We start from the raw sequence: 15,558 nt of genomic DNA, 5'->3' as shown, positions 1-15,558 counted from the left end.
CGGGTGAGACAGGGCAGGACGGGGTGAGACAGGGCAGAGTGGGGTGAGACAGGGCAGGTTGGGGTGAGACAGGGCAGGACGGGGGCAGGACGGGGTGAGACAGGGCAGGATGGGGTGAGACAGGGCAGGGCGGGGTGAGACAGGGAAGGGTGGGGTGAGACAGGGCAGGACGGGGTGAGACAGGGCAGGACAGGGTGAGACAGGGCAGGACAGGTTGAGACATGGCAGGACGGGGTGAGACAGGGCAGGATGGGGTGAGACAGGGCAGGACGGGGTGAGACAGAGCAGGACGGGGTGAGACAGGGCAGGGCGGGGTGAGACAGGGCAGGACGGGGTGAGACAGGTCAGGGCAGGGTGAGACAGGGCAGGACAGGGTGAGACAGGACAGTGCATGGTGAGACAAGACAGGACATGGTGAGACAGGGCAGGGCGGGGTGAGACATGGCAGGAAGGGGTGAGCCAGGGCAGGACGGTCGAGACAGGGCAGGACGGGGTGAGACAGGGTGGGGTGAGACAGGGCAGGGCGGGGTGAGACAGGGCAGGACGGGGTGAGACAGGGCAGGGTGGGGTGAGACAGGGCAGGACGGGGGCAGGACGGGGTGAGACAGGGTAGGATGGGGTGAGACAGGGCAGGACGGGGGCAGGACGGGGTGAGGCAGGGCAGGACGGGTGAGACAGGGCAGGGTGGGGTGAGACAGGGCAGGACGGGGGCAGGACGGGGTGAGGCAGGGCAGGACGGGTGAGACAGGGCAGGACGGGGTGAGACAGGGCAGAGTGGGGTGAGACAGGGCAGGGTGGGGTGAGACAGGGCAGGACGGGGGCAGGACGGGGTGAGACAGGGCAGGATGGGGTGAGACAGGGCAGGGCGGGGTGAGACAGGGACGGGTGGGGTGAGACAGGGCAGGACGGGGTGAGACAGGGCAGGACAGGGTGAGACAGGGCAGGACAGGGTGAGACAGGGCAGGACGGGGTGAGACAGGGCAGGACGGGGTGAGACAGGGCAGGACGGGGTGAGACAGAGCAGGACGGGGTGAGACAGGGCAGGGCGGGTTGAGATAGGGCAGGGCGGGGTGAGACAGGGCAGGATGGGGTGAGACAGGACAGGACATGGTGAGACAGGGCAGGGCGGGGTGAGACATGGCAGGACGGGGTGAGACAAGGCAGGACGGTCGAGACAGGGCAGGAAGTGGTGAGACAGGGTGGGGTGAGACAGTGCAGGGCGGGGTGAGACAGGGCAGGACGGGGTGAGGCAGGGCATGACGAGTGAGACAGGGCAGGACGGGGTGAGACAGGGCAGAGTGGGGTGAGACAGGGCAGGGTGGGGTGAGACAGGGCAGGACGGGGGCAGGACGAGGTGAGACAGGGCAGGATGGGGTTAGACAGGTTCAGGATGGGGTGAGACAGGGCAGGGCGGGGTGAGACAGGGCAGGACGGGGTGAGACAGGGCATGGCAGGGTGAGATAGGGCTGGACAGGTTGAGACAGGGCAGGGCGGGGTGAGACAGGGCAGGGCGGGGTGAGACAGGGCAGGGCGGGGCGAGACAGGGCAGGGCAGGACGGGGCGAGACAGGGCAGGGCGGGGCGAGACAGGGCGGGACGGGGCGAGACAGGGCAGGGCGGGGCGAGACAGGGCAGGGCGGGGTGAGACAGGGCAGGGCGGGTCGAGACAGGGCAGGGCAGGACGGGGTGAGGCAGGGCAGGACGGGTGAGACAGGGCAGGACGGGGCGAGACAGGGCAGGACGGGGCGAGACAGGGCAGGACGGGGCGAGAGAGGGCAGGACGGGGCGAGACAGGGCAGGACGGGTGAGACAGGGCAGGACGGGTGAGACAGAGCAGGACGGGTGAGACAGGGCAGGATGGGGCGAGACAGGGCAGGACGGGGCGAGAGAGGGCAGGACGGGGCGAGACAGGGCAGGACGGGGCGAGACAGGGCGAGACAGGGCAGGACGGGGCGAGACAGGGCGAGACAGGGCAGGACGGGGTGAGACGGGGCAGGGCGGGGTGAGACAGGGCAGGGTCGGGTGAGACAGGACAGGGTGAGGGACGTGTGTTTGTGTATTGTTCCTGTGTATGAGACACAGTAATGTTTTTGTCTGTTCTTCACTTTCTCTCTCTTTCTATTTCTCTCTCGCATTCTCTCTCCCCCTCTCTCTCTCTCTGTCTCCCTGTCTCTTGAACACTATCAATCTCTTTGGCTCTCTGCCACCCTCTCTTTCTCTCTGTTTCTCTCTCTTTCTCTCTCTTTCTCTCTCTTTCTCCATCTCGCTCTACAGCTTCATAAAGGTATTAGTGAATCTCAGATCGTTTCGGAGGGTGTTATATTAAGCTATACCTCTTTCTTTCCTCTGTCTTTCTTTGCCTATCTTCCCTTCAATCATTTAACATGCGGCCATGCTATGACATGCTTAGACGTTAAAGGGGGAGTGCTGGTCTGGAATGTTGGTTGAAGATCTCTATGGCAACTTTGGTCATTTCAGGGTGAACATACATTTTTGAAATCCCTCTCTCTCTTCCAAAACTTTGATGAAGGGATGACTTCAAACTGACTTCTCTCCATACTTTATGTTCCTGCATCCCCACTTTTATGTTCATCGAAAGATCATCATCAGTTTGAGGAGATTAATTTTCCCCATGCATTCCTAGACTGTCCCTTCATGTAAGAACTTTGTAGAGATCCCAGATAAATTCAGGATTCAGACATCAAACCCCGGGGGGGATCTGAAACCCCACACACGTAATATTTAATCATGCTTCTCACAAAAAAAAGATTATTCACATAATTGCTATCTGCCTGTGAGACAAAGACACACAGTCATTGTCACCTTTGTAATTTATCTAATTTAATAATCCATTGTTTTGCGTCCCCAATCCCTTTGAGTCCCAATCAAGTTATGGGCTTGATGTATCTGTTGATGTGTTTTGGGACGATTAGAGACACAAGCACATTGTAGGTCTTTGACGAGGCAGAGAGGCATACATATGCAAATTTCACACCCACTGTTGGAACTTATTTACCTAATTAATGGATTAACATAAGTCATTAGCAGCAGAGCGGAGATGCTCGACACGGCTTAACGTGACCCGGCTCGAACAGTGGGCGGCCATTTTCTTTTTTGACTAACCCTGCTGACATTGTGTAGCTCAGATATGTGGCTGCCACTCTTATTCACTCCCACACATACTGTATACACGCAAAGTAACCCATTGGGCACATACAGAGCCCGTTTTTCAGGGAAAATTGAAGTTAGGTTGAAAATACTGTGTCCCTGAAAACCGGGTGTTAACGATTCCTGGTGACTCCGAATAGGCTAAGCAAGCAAAAAAAACACACACACACACACACACACACACACACACACACACACACACACACACACACACACACACACACACACACACACACACACACGCACACACGCAGACACACACTATGGAGGTACAAGGCACACATCATATTGTATTTAATTTCTCTATCTTTATACTTTCTGACTCAACGTTCTGAGATTGAATATGCCAAGTGATAGAGGTAAAGTCATCTAATTAAAAGCTCTACTTTCTCCACTAATTGGGAATTAAGGTTAAAATGACATCAGGCTTCATACAGGCATCACATGACAAAGTGTGAATTCAAAATTACAGTACACTACAGTACATTCATTGTCATCATTCACAGTGAATTGTGAGGAAAAGCCAGGCAACTATTTGCCATTAAGTACATATAAATAGTGGCCTCTTAACACAGTGTCTTGTTTGTTTCTCTCCTTAGGAGCAGGGGATGTGGGTTTTGGTTGTTTTGGAAGTGAACTTGAATAACTGAATATCTATCTCTTTCAGGAGGCAGACTGAAGGATACTGCATGTGCAAAATGAACTAAATGTATTTCAATCGCTTTCATTCTCCATTTCTTTCTTTCTTTCAATGATGTATTTCTTTATCTCACTCTCTTGCTCTCTCTTCTGCTTCAAATGATGCAATAAATGTCATTTTTGTTTAATTGTTCTTACCCCATTCAAATGGAATAGCCCTAACTTTCTGATTATCATTGTCAATACTGCTATCCTTCGTCACTTAGCCATTTTAACTGTTGTGGTAATTTTAAACATTTACATTTTGCTATGTTTTTTTCTGGCTTCTCCATACTCCCTAAACTGTCTCTTGCACAAGATCTAGAGAAAAGCAACTCGAGATAAAGTTTGCTTAGGAAAATATAAACTGCCAAGCATTCGGAATATGATTGGCCACACCCCCTGCAATGGAGCACCGATTCTAACAGACCTTGTCCCTCCTACCAGCCACACCCACAGTCAAGACTAGCCTATCAGAAGTGGTTAATACTAATACTGAACTGCTTTTCCTTCATTCCCTTCCGCACTCAAAAAACAAGCCCCACCCCCAATCTGCCCCCAACCCCTCTGTGAAAATTGATTTGCTAACTCTTGTCTTTTTACTAACAACAAGCTTCAGAATTCTCCAATGTATTATATTATTTTGTGATTTGGTTTTCCTTTAATTTGTACAACTAACATTGTGTCATTCACGGAATGTGAGTCATCTGTTATTTTTTCTATTGAACTTACGTACTTACATACTAACAAATGTAATGATATTGTTTTATCTTTTTTATTTTTGGAAAAATCCTTTAATACGAAAAGTCAAACTTTTTCCAATTACTTTCTTTATTTCTTTATTTGGAAGATTGTATGATACTGAAAAAATAAAAATAAAGCCTACTTTATTTATTTTTGGACATTTCAAGGATTGATAGGTTGGTTTATTATCGCCTACTCTTAAATTAACCTGATTGTTTATTGTTAAAAAAAAAGGCGAAATCTCGTAAAAATTTGTTTTTGAAGTTCGAAACTTTGAGTTTACGGTTTGTCATTCTTTTTTTGCTTTCTCCTTCCCCTGTTTTCTCCTGAAGCACGCAGGCATTGGACACGCTATGGTAAACAAACTGCATTATATGGTAGATATCATTCTAATTGTCTTTACTTTGGTTTGCCCTGGGTTTCCGTTACCTCTTTCTATTCCGTTTGCTCTTACTGAAAATACAAACTTCCATCGATTCCAAGGTAGCTGAAAACAATCACCTCTCTATTTGTCTTTATTTTACTTCTTTGTCTGTTTCCGCTTTTTACCATCCAATACTCCTCCCTTCCTACAAAAATAGAAAAGTATCCACTGAAAGAGGTCTGTCCTAAAATTTTAAATTTCGCAACAATTTAGATTTGTTTTGTTACTTAGATTTTTTTTCTCAAACGCTGTCCGTATGAAGAAATAAAGAATTTTTTTCCAAGAAAGATATCAACTTCTGAATTGACTACGACAAAACCTATCCCCTATTTTTTTTTCAACAAGCGTCCTTGAAGTGGACGTACACAGCAGACTCCATTAACAGAGAATAACCCCTACTTTTACAACCCCAGTGACAGGTAGTAAGAACTCAGGCCATTTGGATAATATTCTACTATGTCTGATACTAGATATATATATATATATATATATATATACTAAATATATAGAGCATGTCTGATGCTCTATATATTTAATGTTAGAAAGTTTGAACATTTGTCAGTCTACTTAAACAGTGTGCTATTTAACTAAGCTAACCTAGTCGACTTTGAATTGACTACGAAAAATACATGCAAAAACATTTGTCTAACTTAGTTGATGGCAATTGTATTGTTAAGATTTAAATTAGTCAAACTATTCCTTCGGCAACTATCTACAGGTTCTGCCGAGAATGTACTGCAGCAAATATGTGTGTGCCAAGGCCTTTGGTTCCCACTCAAACGTTAGTAGAGTTCAGGTCCGTATTTACACCTCCTGATTTAGTGGCAGAAACAAGGCCGTAAAGCAGGGCATCAAATGAGGGCTCGATCCCATTAGAGACCTACAGTGGGATTTAGGACTGAGCTGGTTCAGCTCTGAGCCCATACCTGGACTCAACATCCACACTTAATTCAATGCCATTGTGTCTGAATGGTAAATACTGTCCCCTTGTCTGCTACTAAGGCTTTCTTGTGTATAGCCAGGCTTTCGGGAGTCAGGACAACAGGACAAGTCAGGACAGTGCTGCTGCTGGTTTGCTAAAGGAAATGGGAAAAGTGATTTATTTCTTAGAAAAGAATAGAATAGACTAAATAAGCAAGGATAGAGTAAGAGGCTGGTTGGCGTAAGAGTCCTGATGTGGATATTTTGTTAGACGTTTTGGCGATCCATGACAATTCCTTCAGAAATAGCCCCAGAAGGATGATCATTGATTTACATGTTGAATTACAGCATTGCCATGCACTAGTATAAATGACTCAATTAACACTAGGCCTTAGTTGTTTGTTGTCAAAACAAAAAAGCTGTAAAATTAAGATCAAATTTAAAGTAGATACTTTTCTTTGATGTATAAATAAGAATTTAATGACAGTAAGGGACTGATTTCATGGATCTTCTTGGATTAACATATGCAGGCAACAGGCATCTACAGTGGAAAAGTGTTCTGTTTGACCTTTCCAGATAGCCATTGTTGCTTAGTTTCTTACTTCCTGTCACTGAATTTGGGCCCCACAATTTTTTTTTTAAAGAGTTACGCTCTCCCCACCAAATTTACATGGCATGTAGGGACAATCTCTTGGAATGTCTCGACTGTGTCCGATCTACAGTCTCCATCACTAACACTAACTCTTGTTACCTCTGAGTTTACTGGCCTGGCCCCCTGCATGTAAGAGTTGACCCCCTTATCTTTTGGTTGTTGTTTATTGATAAACCAATTACATTAAAGAATATATGTATATGCATATATCATGGCTATTATATATACATACATATATCAATCATTACACTAGTATCCGTGTGGCCACGTAACTCTCCAGCCACCACCTTTTATTCAGGGTTTTGTTTCCTTTTGATAATTTTTTTTATATATAACTTACGAAAACAAATAATACGACCTCACTCCTTACCTTGCTAGGAAGAAAAAAAAAAGGAAAAAGGGAAAAAAAAGAGGGGGAACAGCTTTTCATTTTCTAGGTGACTAGAGGAGGGATGAATACTGTAAGTAGGTTATGTTAGCCGTCCAACACCTGAGTTGGAGTGGAATCAAACGAGAGAGCCTACTGTACAGCAGAACAAATGACCAGCCTGACATCATTGTTATTCTAAACGGTTATGGGTTTCATAACTACTGTAAATGACTCAAGCAATCAATTTACACTGTATGTGTCTGTTCAAAGTCACTTAGTGCCAATTTGTGTTATTACCTGTAAAAGTAATGGAAAGATTATGGCGGGGTTGTTGATAAGCTACTGGCTAGTAGTTAGCACATGCACAACAATAGATGGCGAGTAGGAGGTATAGTAAAGGGACTTCATGTAGCTTTTAGATTGAACAATTTGAATGTTACATTCACCCCTCTTTTCACCGTTGACAGTGGAATCCCTCTTCCCTCACTTAGATTTTCCAGTTCTTTAAAACCCTCTCCTTTTTCTGTTGACTACATGCATTTGTGGTTGTTCCATCGGTTTGGTCCCTCATTGTACTGTACATTTCCTTTCGGTTTGGATCATGCATCCTGTTTGCATGTTGTTTTTCTGGCTAGCATCATAGACATCTGCATCCTACCCCACAAGGGTGTCTTCGCTGCTCTAGCCCAGCGGGTGCCAGTCTGCACACGTGCCTAGATGGATGTTCTTTCCTTTGGCGTTCTTGTCCTAATATCACCCTTAACCTTTTACTTTTCCATTCGTCTGGTGTAGTGGTGTTGCCCTCTGCAGTTTGGGTTTTCCTTTTCCCATTGCCGCCTCCTCTCAAAGTGATTGTGTTTTTGTTTGATTGTTGCCTCTGTTGGTTCATGTGTTTTGTTTTGTCCAATGGACTACTCCTTTAACTTTCCATTTTGTCATCCAGTCATTCAGTGCATGTCTCATGTCCTTCTAATTAGCTTGGATGGAATCATTTTGTTTCTTCTTAACCAAAACAAGCCCGTGTCACACGCATTCAGTCCGAAAATCTGATCTGGATCGACAAATCAAATTGCAGAGGACCTCAAAGACTCCTCCTAATTGTTTTGATACTACTACTACTAAATTTACTAAAACAATATGTTACTAATACTACTGTTTGACTCCAACCTGTATGTTGTAACTGTACTAACAACCATTTTTGTGTCTGACTCTCCCCTACTTACTAAAGTACTAACCGTTCACCCACCAACCCAACTCTCCTTTAACTGCCCAACACACAACTAAAGCTCCCTGTCTCCATCTTTTAACACTTGTGAATGATCTGAAAAGACTTCCCCCGTCCTTCCTGTGCCCCCCCCCCCCCCCCCCCAGCCTCAACCATCACTAACTCAGGGTTGGTACAGCAATTTAAGGCATCATTTGGATTAGCCCTCAGAGCTAAAGACTCCATATTGATGCCTGAAGACTCCCGGATCTTTCTCACTAAGATCAGTCACTGCTAGTTGTTCAGTCCAGCCGCCAGCCACCTGTAGGAGGATTCCTCGCGGAACAGACCCCTTCCCTCTGCTCAGACCTTCACGGCCCTACTTCAACCTGTCTTAGGGAAAGGCGTCAAAGGGGGTCATCATTGCATGTCTGACATGTTTGCATTCGTGGACCAATGAAAATCCTTTTGGATAATTTATTTGAGAAGCAAATCATTTGCTCTGCCTCTAATACTGTATTTGAAATGTTGATTTAATGCTGATAACTAACTTTGGTTGAAAATTGTCAATGTGGGCATAATGATACTTGCCTCTAGCAGTGAAAAACTATGTTGAAGGTAAGTAGTAAGACATTATCAAATTGAAGACCTGCACTTCAATCAGGTAAGCGATTTACTGTCAAGTTAAGATTGTCAATTTATGTGCATGATTGCTAAACCAAAAACACATTTACAATGTTGTCCACAATGAAGGAACTGTTAGAAGTAGTAAGAAACTTGAATGGGTAGCACCACCTCCAAACAGTGTGTAACGGATGAGTTACAGTAGGGACTTCAGTAGTTCCATCATTACTTACTTTAGGCATGAGTGGTTCACAGAACGCCATCCCTTTGATATGTGGTGAGCATGTGTTTCCAGGAACTTCTGGTTTATACACTGTCTGTTGTTCCAACACCTTCCATACTGGGAGAACACTGATTCATCTGTCAGTAGATCCATACTTTGATGCAGCCGCCCCAGTCCCACTATCAAAGACCGCCTGCACGGCTTCACTTAGAGACAGCCGCCCCAGTCCCACTATCAAAGACCGTCTGCACGGCTTCACTTTGAGACAGCCGCCCCAGTCCCACTATCAAAGACCGTCTGCACGGCTTCACTTAGAGACAGCCGCCCCAGTCCCACTATCAAAGACCGTCTGCACGGCTTCACTTTGATACAGCCGCCCCAGTCCCACTATCAAAGACCGCCTGCACGGCTTCACTTTGATGCAGCCGCCCCAGTCCCACTATCAGAGATCGCCTGCACGGCTTCACTTTGAGACAGCCGCCCCAGTCCCACTATCAGAGATCGCCTGCACGGCTTCACTTTGAGACAGCCGCCCCAGTCCCACTATCAAAGACCGCCTGCACGGCTTCACTTAGAGACAGCCGCCCCAGTCCCACTATCAAAGACCGCCTGCACAGCTCCACTTTGATGCCAGACCAAATGTATATAGGCAGTAGAGAAACCACTGAGGGTGCTTCACCTGGTTTGCACTCTGACACTGTGTGCGTGTGCGTGTGTGTGTGTGTGCGTGTGTGCGTGTGTGTGTTGTTGCTCCTAGAACAAAGGCCCTTGTCCAGGCAGGCAGGCCCCTGATGCTAACATGATGAGAGGGTATCCAGTAGAGAACTCTCTGGCGTTAACTTAGTGTCACAGAGCCCATCATGGTCAATGAGCCAGTGACATGCTCAGCCAAGCACACCCCAGGTCCTGCTGTTAGAGCACAATGCTGAACTGCACTCTGTCTCCACAAGTCTCCCGTAGCTAGCCAAACAACCAGGTTGTCAATGTCATATCCTGAGTTGTAATAAGCTAGGAATCCAGTTTCTATTTACTTTACCAATCAAAAGTTTGGACACACCTACTCATTCAAGGGTTTTTCTTTATTTTTACTATTTTCTACATTGTAGAATAACTGTGAATACAGCAAAACTATAAAATCCACATATGGAATCATGTCGTAACCAAAAAAGTTTTAAAAAAAATCCACACTACTGTTCAAAAGTTTTGGGTCACTTAGAAATGTAATTTTTTTTGAAAGAAGAGCAATTTTATGTCCATTAACATAACATCAAATTGATCAGAAATGTAGTGTTGACATTGTTAATTTTGTAAATGCTGTTGACATTGTTACTTTTGTAAATGACTCTTGTAGCTGGAAACGGCTGATTCTTTATGGAATATCTACATAGGCGTATAGAGGCCCATTATCAGCAACTGTCGCTACTGTGTTCCAATGGCACTGTGTGTTAGCTAATCCACATTTATCATTTAAAAAGGCTAATTGATTATTAGAAAACCCTTTTGCCATTATGTTAGCACAGCTGAAAACTGTTGTCTGATTAAAAAAGCGAAAACATTGACCATCTTTAGACTAGTTGAGTATCGGGAGTATCATCATTTGTGGGTCCGATTACATGCTCAAAATAGCCAGAAACAAAGACCTTTCTTCTGAAACTCGTCAGTCTATTCTTCTTCTGAGAAATGAAGGCTATTCCATGTGAGAAATTGCCAAGAAACTGAAGATCTTGTACAACGCTGTGTACTACTCCCTTAACAGTACTGCGCAAACTGGCTCTAACCAGAATAGAAATCAGAGTGGGAGGCCCCGGTGCACAACTGAGGAAGAGGACAAGTACATTAGAGTGTCTAGTTTGATAAACAGACGCCTCACAAGTCCTCAACTGGCAGATTAATTAAATAGTACCTGCAAAACACCAGTCTCAACGTCAACAATGAAGCGGTGACTCTGGGATATTATTTTATTTTATATTTGAGAAGTAGCCACCCTTTGCCTTGGTGACAGCTTTGCACTCTCTTGGCATTCTCGCAACCAGTTTCATGAGATAGTCACCTGGAAACTATTTCAAATAACAGATGTGCCTTAATGGGTTTGAGCCAATCAGTTGTGTTGTGACAAGGTAGGGGTGGTATACAGAAGATAGCCCTGTTTGGTAAAAGACCAAGTCCATATAATGGCAAGAACAGCTCAAATAAGCAAAGAGAAACGACAGTCCATCATTACTTTAAGACATGAAGCTCAGTCAATATGGAACATTTCAAAAACTTTTATTGATTCTTCAAGTGCAATCGCAAAAACCATCAAGTGCTTTGATGAAACTATCTCTCATGAGGACCACCACAGGGAAGGAAGACCCAGAGATACCTCTGCTGCAGAGGACAAGTTCATTAGAGTTACCAGCCTCAGATATTGCAGCAAAAATAAATGCTTCACAGAGTTCAAGTAACAGACATATATCAACATCAACTGTTCAGAGGAGACTGCGTGAATCAGGCCTTCATGGTTTAATTGCTGCAATGAAACCACTACTAAAGGACACCAATAATAAGAAGAGATTTGCTTGGGCCAAGAAACACAAGCATTGGACATTAGACTGGTGGAAATCTGTCCTTTGGTCTGATGAGTCCAAATTTGAGATTTTCGGTTACAACAGCCATGTCTTTGTGAGATGCAGAATAGGTGAACGGATGATCTCTGCATGTGTGGTTCCCACGTGAAGCATGGAGAAGGAGGTGTGATGGTGTGGGGGTGATTTGCTGGTTACACTGTCACTGGTTTATTTAGAATTCAAGACACTTAATCAACATGGCTACCACAGCATTCTGCATCGATACACGTTGTCTTGTTTTTTCAACAGGACAATGATCCAACACCCCTCCAGGCTGTGCAAGGGCTATTTGATCAAGATGGGGAGTGATGGAGTCCTGCATCAGATGACCTGGCCTCCACAATCACCTGACCTTAACCTAATTGAGATGGTTTGGGATGAGTTGGACTGCAGAGTGAAGGAAAAGCAGCCAACAAGTGCTCATCATATGTGGGAACTCCTTCAAGAGTGTTGGAAAAGCATCCCAGGTGAAGCTGGTTGAGAGAATGCCAAGAGTGTTTAAAGCTGTCATCAAAGCAAAAGGTGGCTACTTTGACGAATATCAAATTTAAAATATATTTTGATTTGTTTAACACTTTTTTGGTTACTACATGATTCCATATGTGTTATATGCCTTCACTCTTATTCTACAATGTAGAAAATAGTAAAAATAAAGAAAAACTGTTGAATTAGTAGATTTGTCCAAATTTTTGACTGGTACTGTACCTTTTGGCTTACAAGCAGGGTATCGCAAGTTGTGTGGTTAACTGACAATGTTTGGTTCACTGACAGTGTTTTTTTCACTGATCGTGTGTGGTTCACTGGTGTTTGGTTCACTTATAGTGTGTGGTTCACTGATGGTGTGTGGTTCACTGGTGTTTGGTTCACTTCTAGTGTATGGTTCACTGATGGTGTGTGGTTCACTGGTGTTTTATTCACTTATAGTGTTTGGTTCACTGGTGTTTGGTTCACTGGTGTTTGGTTCACTGATAGTGTTTGGTTCACTGATAGTGTTTAGTTCACTGAGATTGTTTAGTTCACTGATAGTGTTTGGTTCACTGGTGTTTGGTTCACTGATGGTGTTGTGGTTCACTGACGGTGTTGTGGTTCGCTGATGGTGTTTGGTTCACTGATGGTGTTAGGTTCACTGGTGTTAGGTTCACTGGTGTTAGGTTCACTGGTGTTAGGTTCACTGATGTGTGTGGTTCACTGATGGTGTTGTGGTTCACTGACGGTGTTGTGGTTCACTGACGGTGTTGTGGTTTACTGACGGTGTTGTGGTTCACTGACGGTGTTGTAGTTCACTGACGGTGTTGTAGTTCACTGATGGTGTTGTGGTTCACTGATGGTGTTGTAGTTCACTGATGGTGTTGTAGTTCACTGATGGTGTTGTAGTTCACTGATGTGTGTGGTTCACTGATGGTGTTGTGGTTCACTGATGGTGTTTGGTTCACTGATGGTGTTGTGGTTCACTGATGGTGTTGTGGTTTACTGATGGTGTTGTGGTTTACTGATGGTGTTGTGGTTTACTGATGGTGTTGTGGTTCACTGATGGTGTTTGGTTCACTGATGGTGTTGTGGTTCACTGATGGTGTTGTGGTTTACTGATGGCGTTGTGGTTTACTGATGGCGTTGTGGTTTACTGATGGTGTTGTGGTTCACTGATGGTGTTGTGGTTCACTGATGGTGTTGTGGTTTACTGATGGTGTTGTGGTTCACTGGTGTTTGGTTCACTGGTGTTTGGTTCACTGATAGTGTTTGGTTCACTGATAGTGTTGTGGTTTACTGATGGTGGTGTGGTTCACTGATGGTGTTGTGGTTCACTGATGGTGTCGTGGTTTACTGATGGTGGTGTGGTTCACTGATGGTGTTGTGGTTCACTGATGGTGTTGTGGTTCACTGACGGTGTTGTGGTTCACTGACGGTGTTGTGGTTCACTGATGGTGTTGTGGTTTACTGATGGTGTTGTGGTTCACTGATGGTGTTGTGGTTCACTGACGGTGTTGTGGTTCACTGACGGTGTTGTGGTTCACTGACGGGGTTGTGGTTCACTGACGGTGTTGTGGTTCACTGATGGTGTTGTGGTTCACTGATGGTGTTGTGGTTCACTGACGGTGTTGTGGTTCACTGATGGTGTTGTGGTTCACTGATGGTGTTTGGTTCACTGATGGTGTTGTGGTTCACTGATGGTGTTGTGGTTCACTCATGGTGTTGTAGTCCACTGATGGTGTTGTGGTTCACTCATGGTGTTGTGGTTCACTGATGGTGTTGTGGTTCACTGATGGTGTTGTGGTTTACTGATGGTGTTGTGGTTCACTGATGGTGTTGTGGTTCACTCATGGTGTTGTGATTCACTGATGGTGTTGTAGTTCACTGATGGTGTTGTGGTTCACTCATGGTGTTGTGGTTCACTGATGGTGTTGTGGTTCACTGATGGTGTTGTGGTTCACTCATGGTGTTGTGGTTCACTGATGGTGTTGTGGTTCACTGATGGTGTTGTGTTTCACTGATGGTGTTGTGGTTCACTCATGGTGTTGTGGTTCACTGATGGTGTTGTGGTTTACTGACGGTGTTGTGTTTCACTGATGGTGTTGTGTTTCACTGATGGTGTTGTGGTTTACTGATGGTGTTGTGGTTCACTGATGGTGTTGTGGTTCACTGATGGTGTTGTGTTTCACTGATGGTGTTGTGGTTTACTGATGGTGTTGTGGTTCACTGATGGTGTTGTGGTTCACTGATGGTGTTGTGGTTCACTGATGGTGTTGTGGTTCACTGATGGTGTTGTGGTTCACTGATGGTGTTGTGGTTCACTGATGGTGTTGTGGTTCACTGATGGTGTTGTAGTTCACTGACGGTGTTGTAGTTCACTGATGGTGTTGTGGTTCACTGATGGTGTTGTGGTTTACTGATGGTGTTGTGGTTTACTGATGGTGTTGTGGTTCACTGATGGTGTTGTGGTTCACTGATGGTGTTGTGTTTCACTGATGGTGTTGTGGTTTACTGATGGTGTTGTGGTTCACTGATGGTGTTGTGGTTCACTGATGGTGTTGTGGTTTACTGACGGTGTTGTGGTTCACTGATGGTGTTTGGTTCACTGACGGTGTTGTGGTTCACTGATGGTGTTTGTTTCACTGATGGTGTGTGGTTCACTGATAGTGTTGTGGTTCACTGATGGTGTTGTGGTTCACTGATGGTGTTGTGGTTCGCTGATGGTGTTGTAGTTCGCTGATGGTGTTGTGGTTCACTGATGGTGTTTGGTTCACTGATGGTGTTTGGTTCACTCAAGGTGTGTTTCACTGATGGTGTTGTGGTTCACTGATGGTGTTGTAGTTCGCTGATGGTGTTGTGGTTCACTGATGGTGTTTGGTTCACTCAAGGTGTGTTTCACTGATGGTGTTTGGTTCACTCAAGGTGTGGTTCACTGACGGTGTTGTGGTTCACTGATGGTGTTTGGTTCACTTATGGTGTGTGGTTCACTGATAGTGTGTGATTAACATCAACAGCACTTTTGATGGATTTAAGTTGGCTGTGTCCTGTAATGAGGTTTAGGAATAGATGGTCTCTCTATGTGTGTGTGTGCGTCTGCTTGCGCATGTGCCAGATTGGGTTTTGTGTAAGAATCTCAGCTAGATTATTGACTGAAATGTATTCCATCCTGTACCTCTATAGCTTCTTACCCTCAATACATGATTTTATTGGTATCCCAAATTATGTGACGTACTGATTACACCATCGGTTTAGAAAATATATGGATACTTTTTGGCATCTCAGTATGATAAAGTGTACAATGAGCTTGAGCTATTCCGCAATAAATGTTAGGTAAACGAAGCCTTAATTGCTCATTTAAAATGACAGCAAGCGATGGATTGAGCAGCAATGAGATTTGTCCAGAGAGCAAGTCAGCGCATCAATGCTCTGATCAGAAAACCCAGCTACGCTGCAGAGAAGCATAATGAAACTCTGTTT

At 45.1% G+C, this 15,558-nt stretch overlaps 1 protein-coding gene across 13 annotated transcripts in view; it reads left to right on the top strand.

The window, feature by feature from the left end:
• The window catches only part of LOC129865839 (neurexin-2-like), a 1,012,026-nt gene that overhangs the window by 416,558 nt on the left and 579,910 nt on the right, over nucleotides 1–15,558 (top strand). For 7 of the 13 annotated variants that reach the window (XM_055938872.1, XM_055938870.1, XM_055938865.1 and 4 more), the window contains one exon: nucleotides 4,922–4,966. The exons of 2 other annotated variants lie outside the window; for them this stretch is intronic. In XM_055938872.1, coding sequence (XP_055794847.1) covers nucleotides 4,922–4,966 — 45 coding nt within the window. The remainder of the gene's footprint in view (nucleotides 1–4,921; nucleotides 4,967–15,558) is intronic. 4 more of the 13 variants (XM_055938878.1, XM_055938874.1, XM_055938867.1 and 1 more) reach the window with 1 other exon arrangement.

This window comes from Salvelinus fontinalis, chromosome 11 (assembly GCF_029448725.1).
Source record: "Salvelinus fontinalis isolate EN_2023a chromosome 11, ASM2944872v1, whole genome shotgun sequence".
Lineage (NCBI taxonomy): Eukaryota > Metazoa > Chordata > Actinopteri > Salmoniformes > Salmonidae > Salvelinus > Salvelinus fontinalis.
The sequence above is the reverse complement of the archived record's forward strand: the minus strand, read 5'-3'. Positions and strand labels throughout refer to the sequence as shown.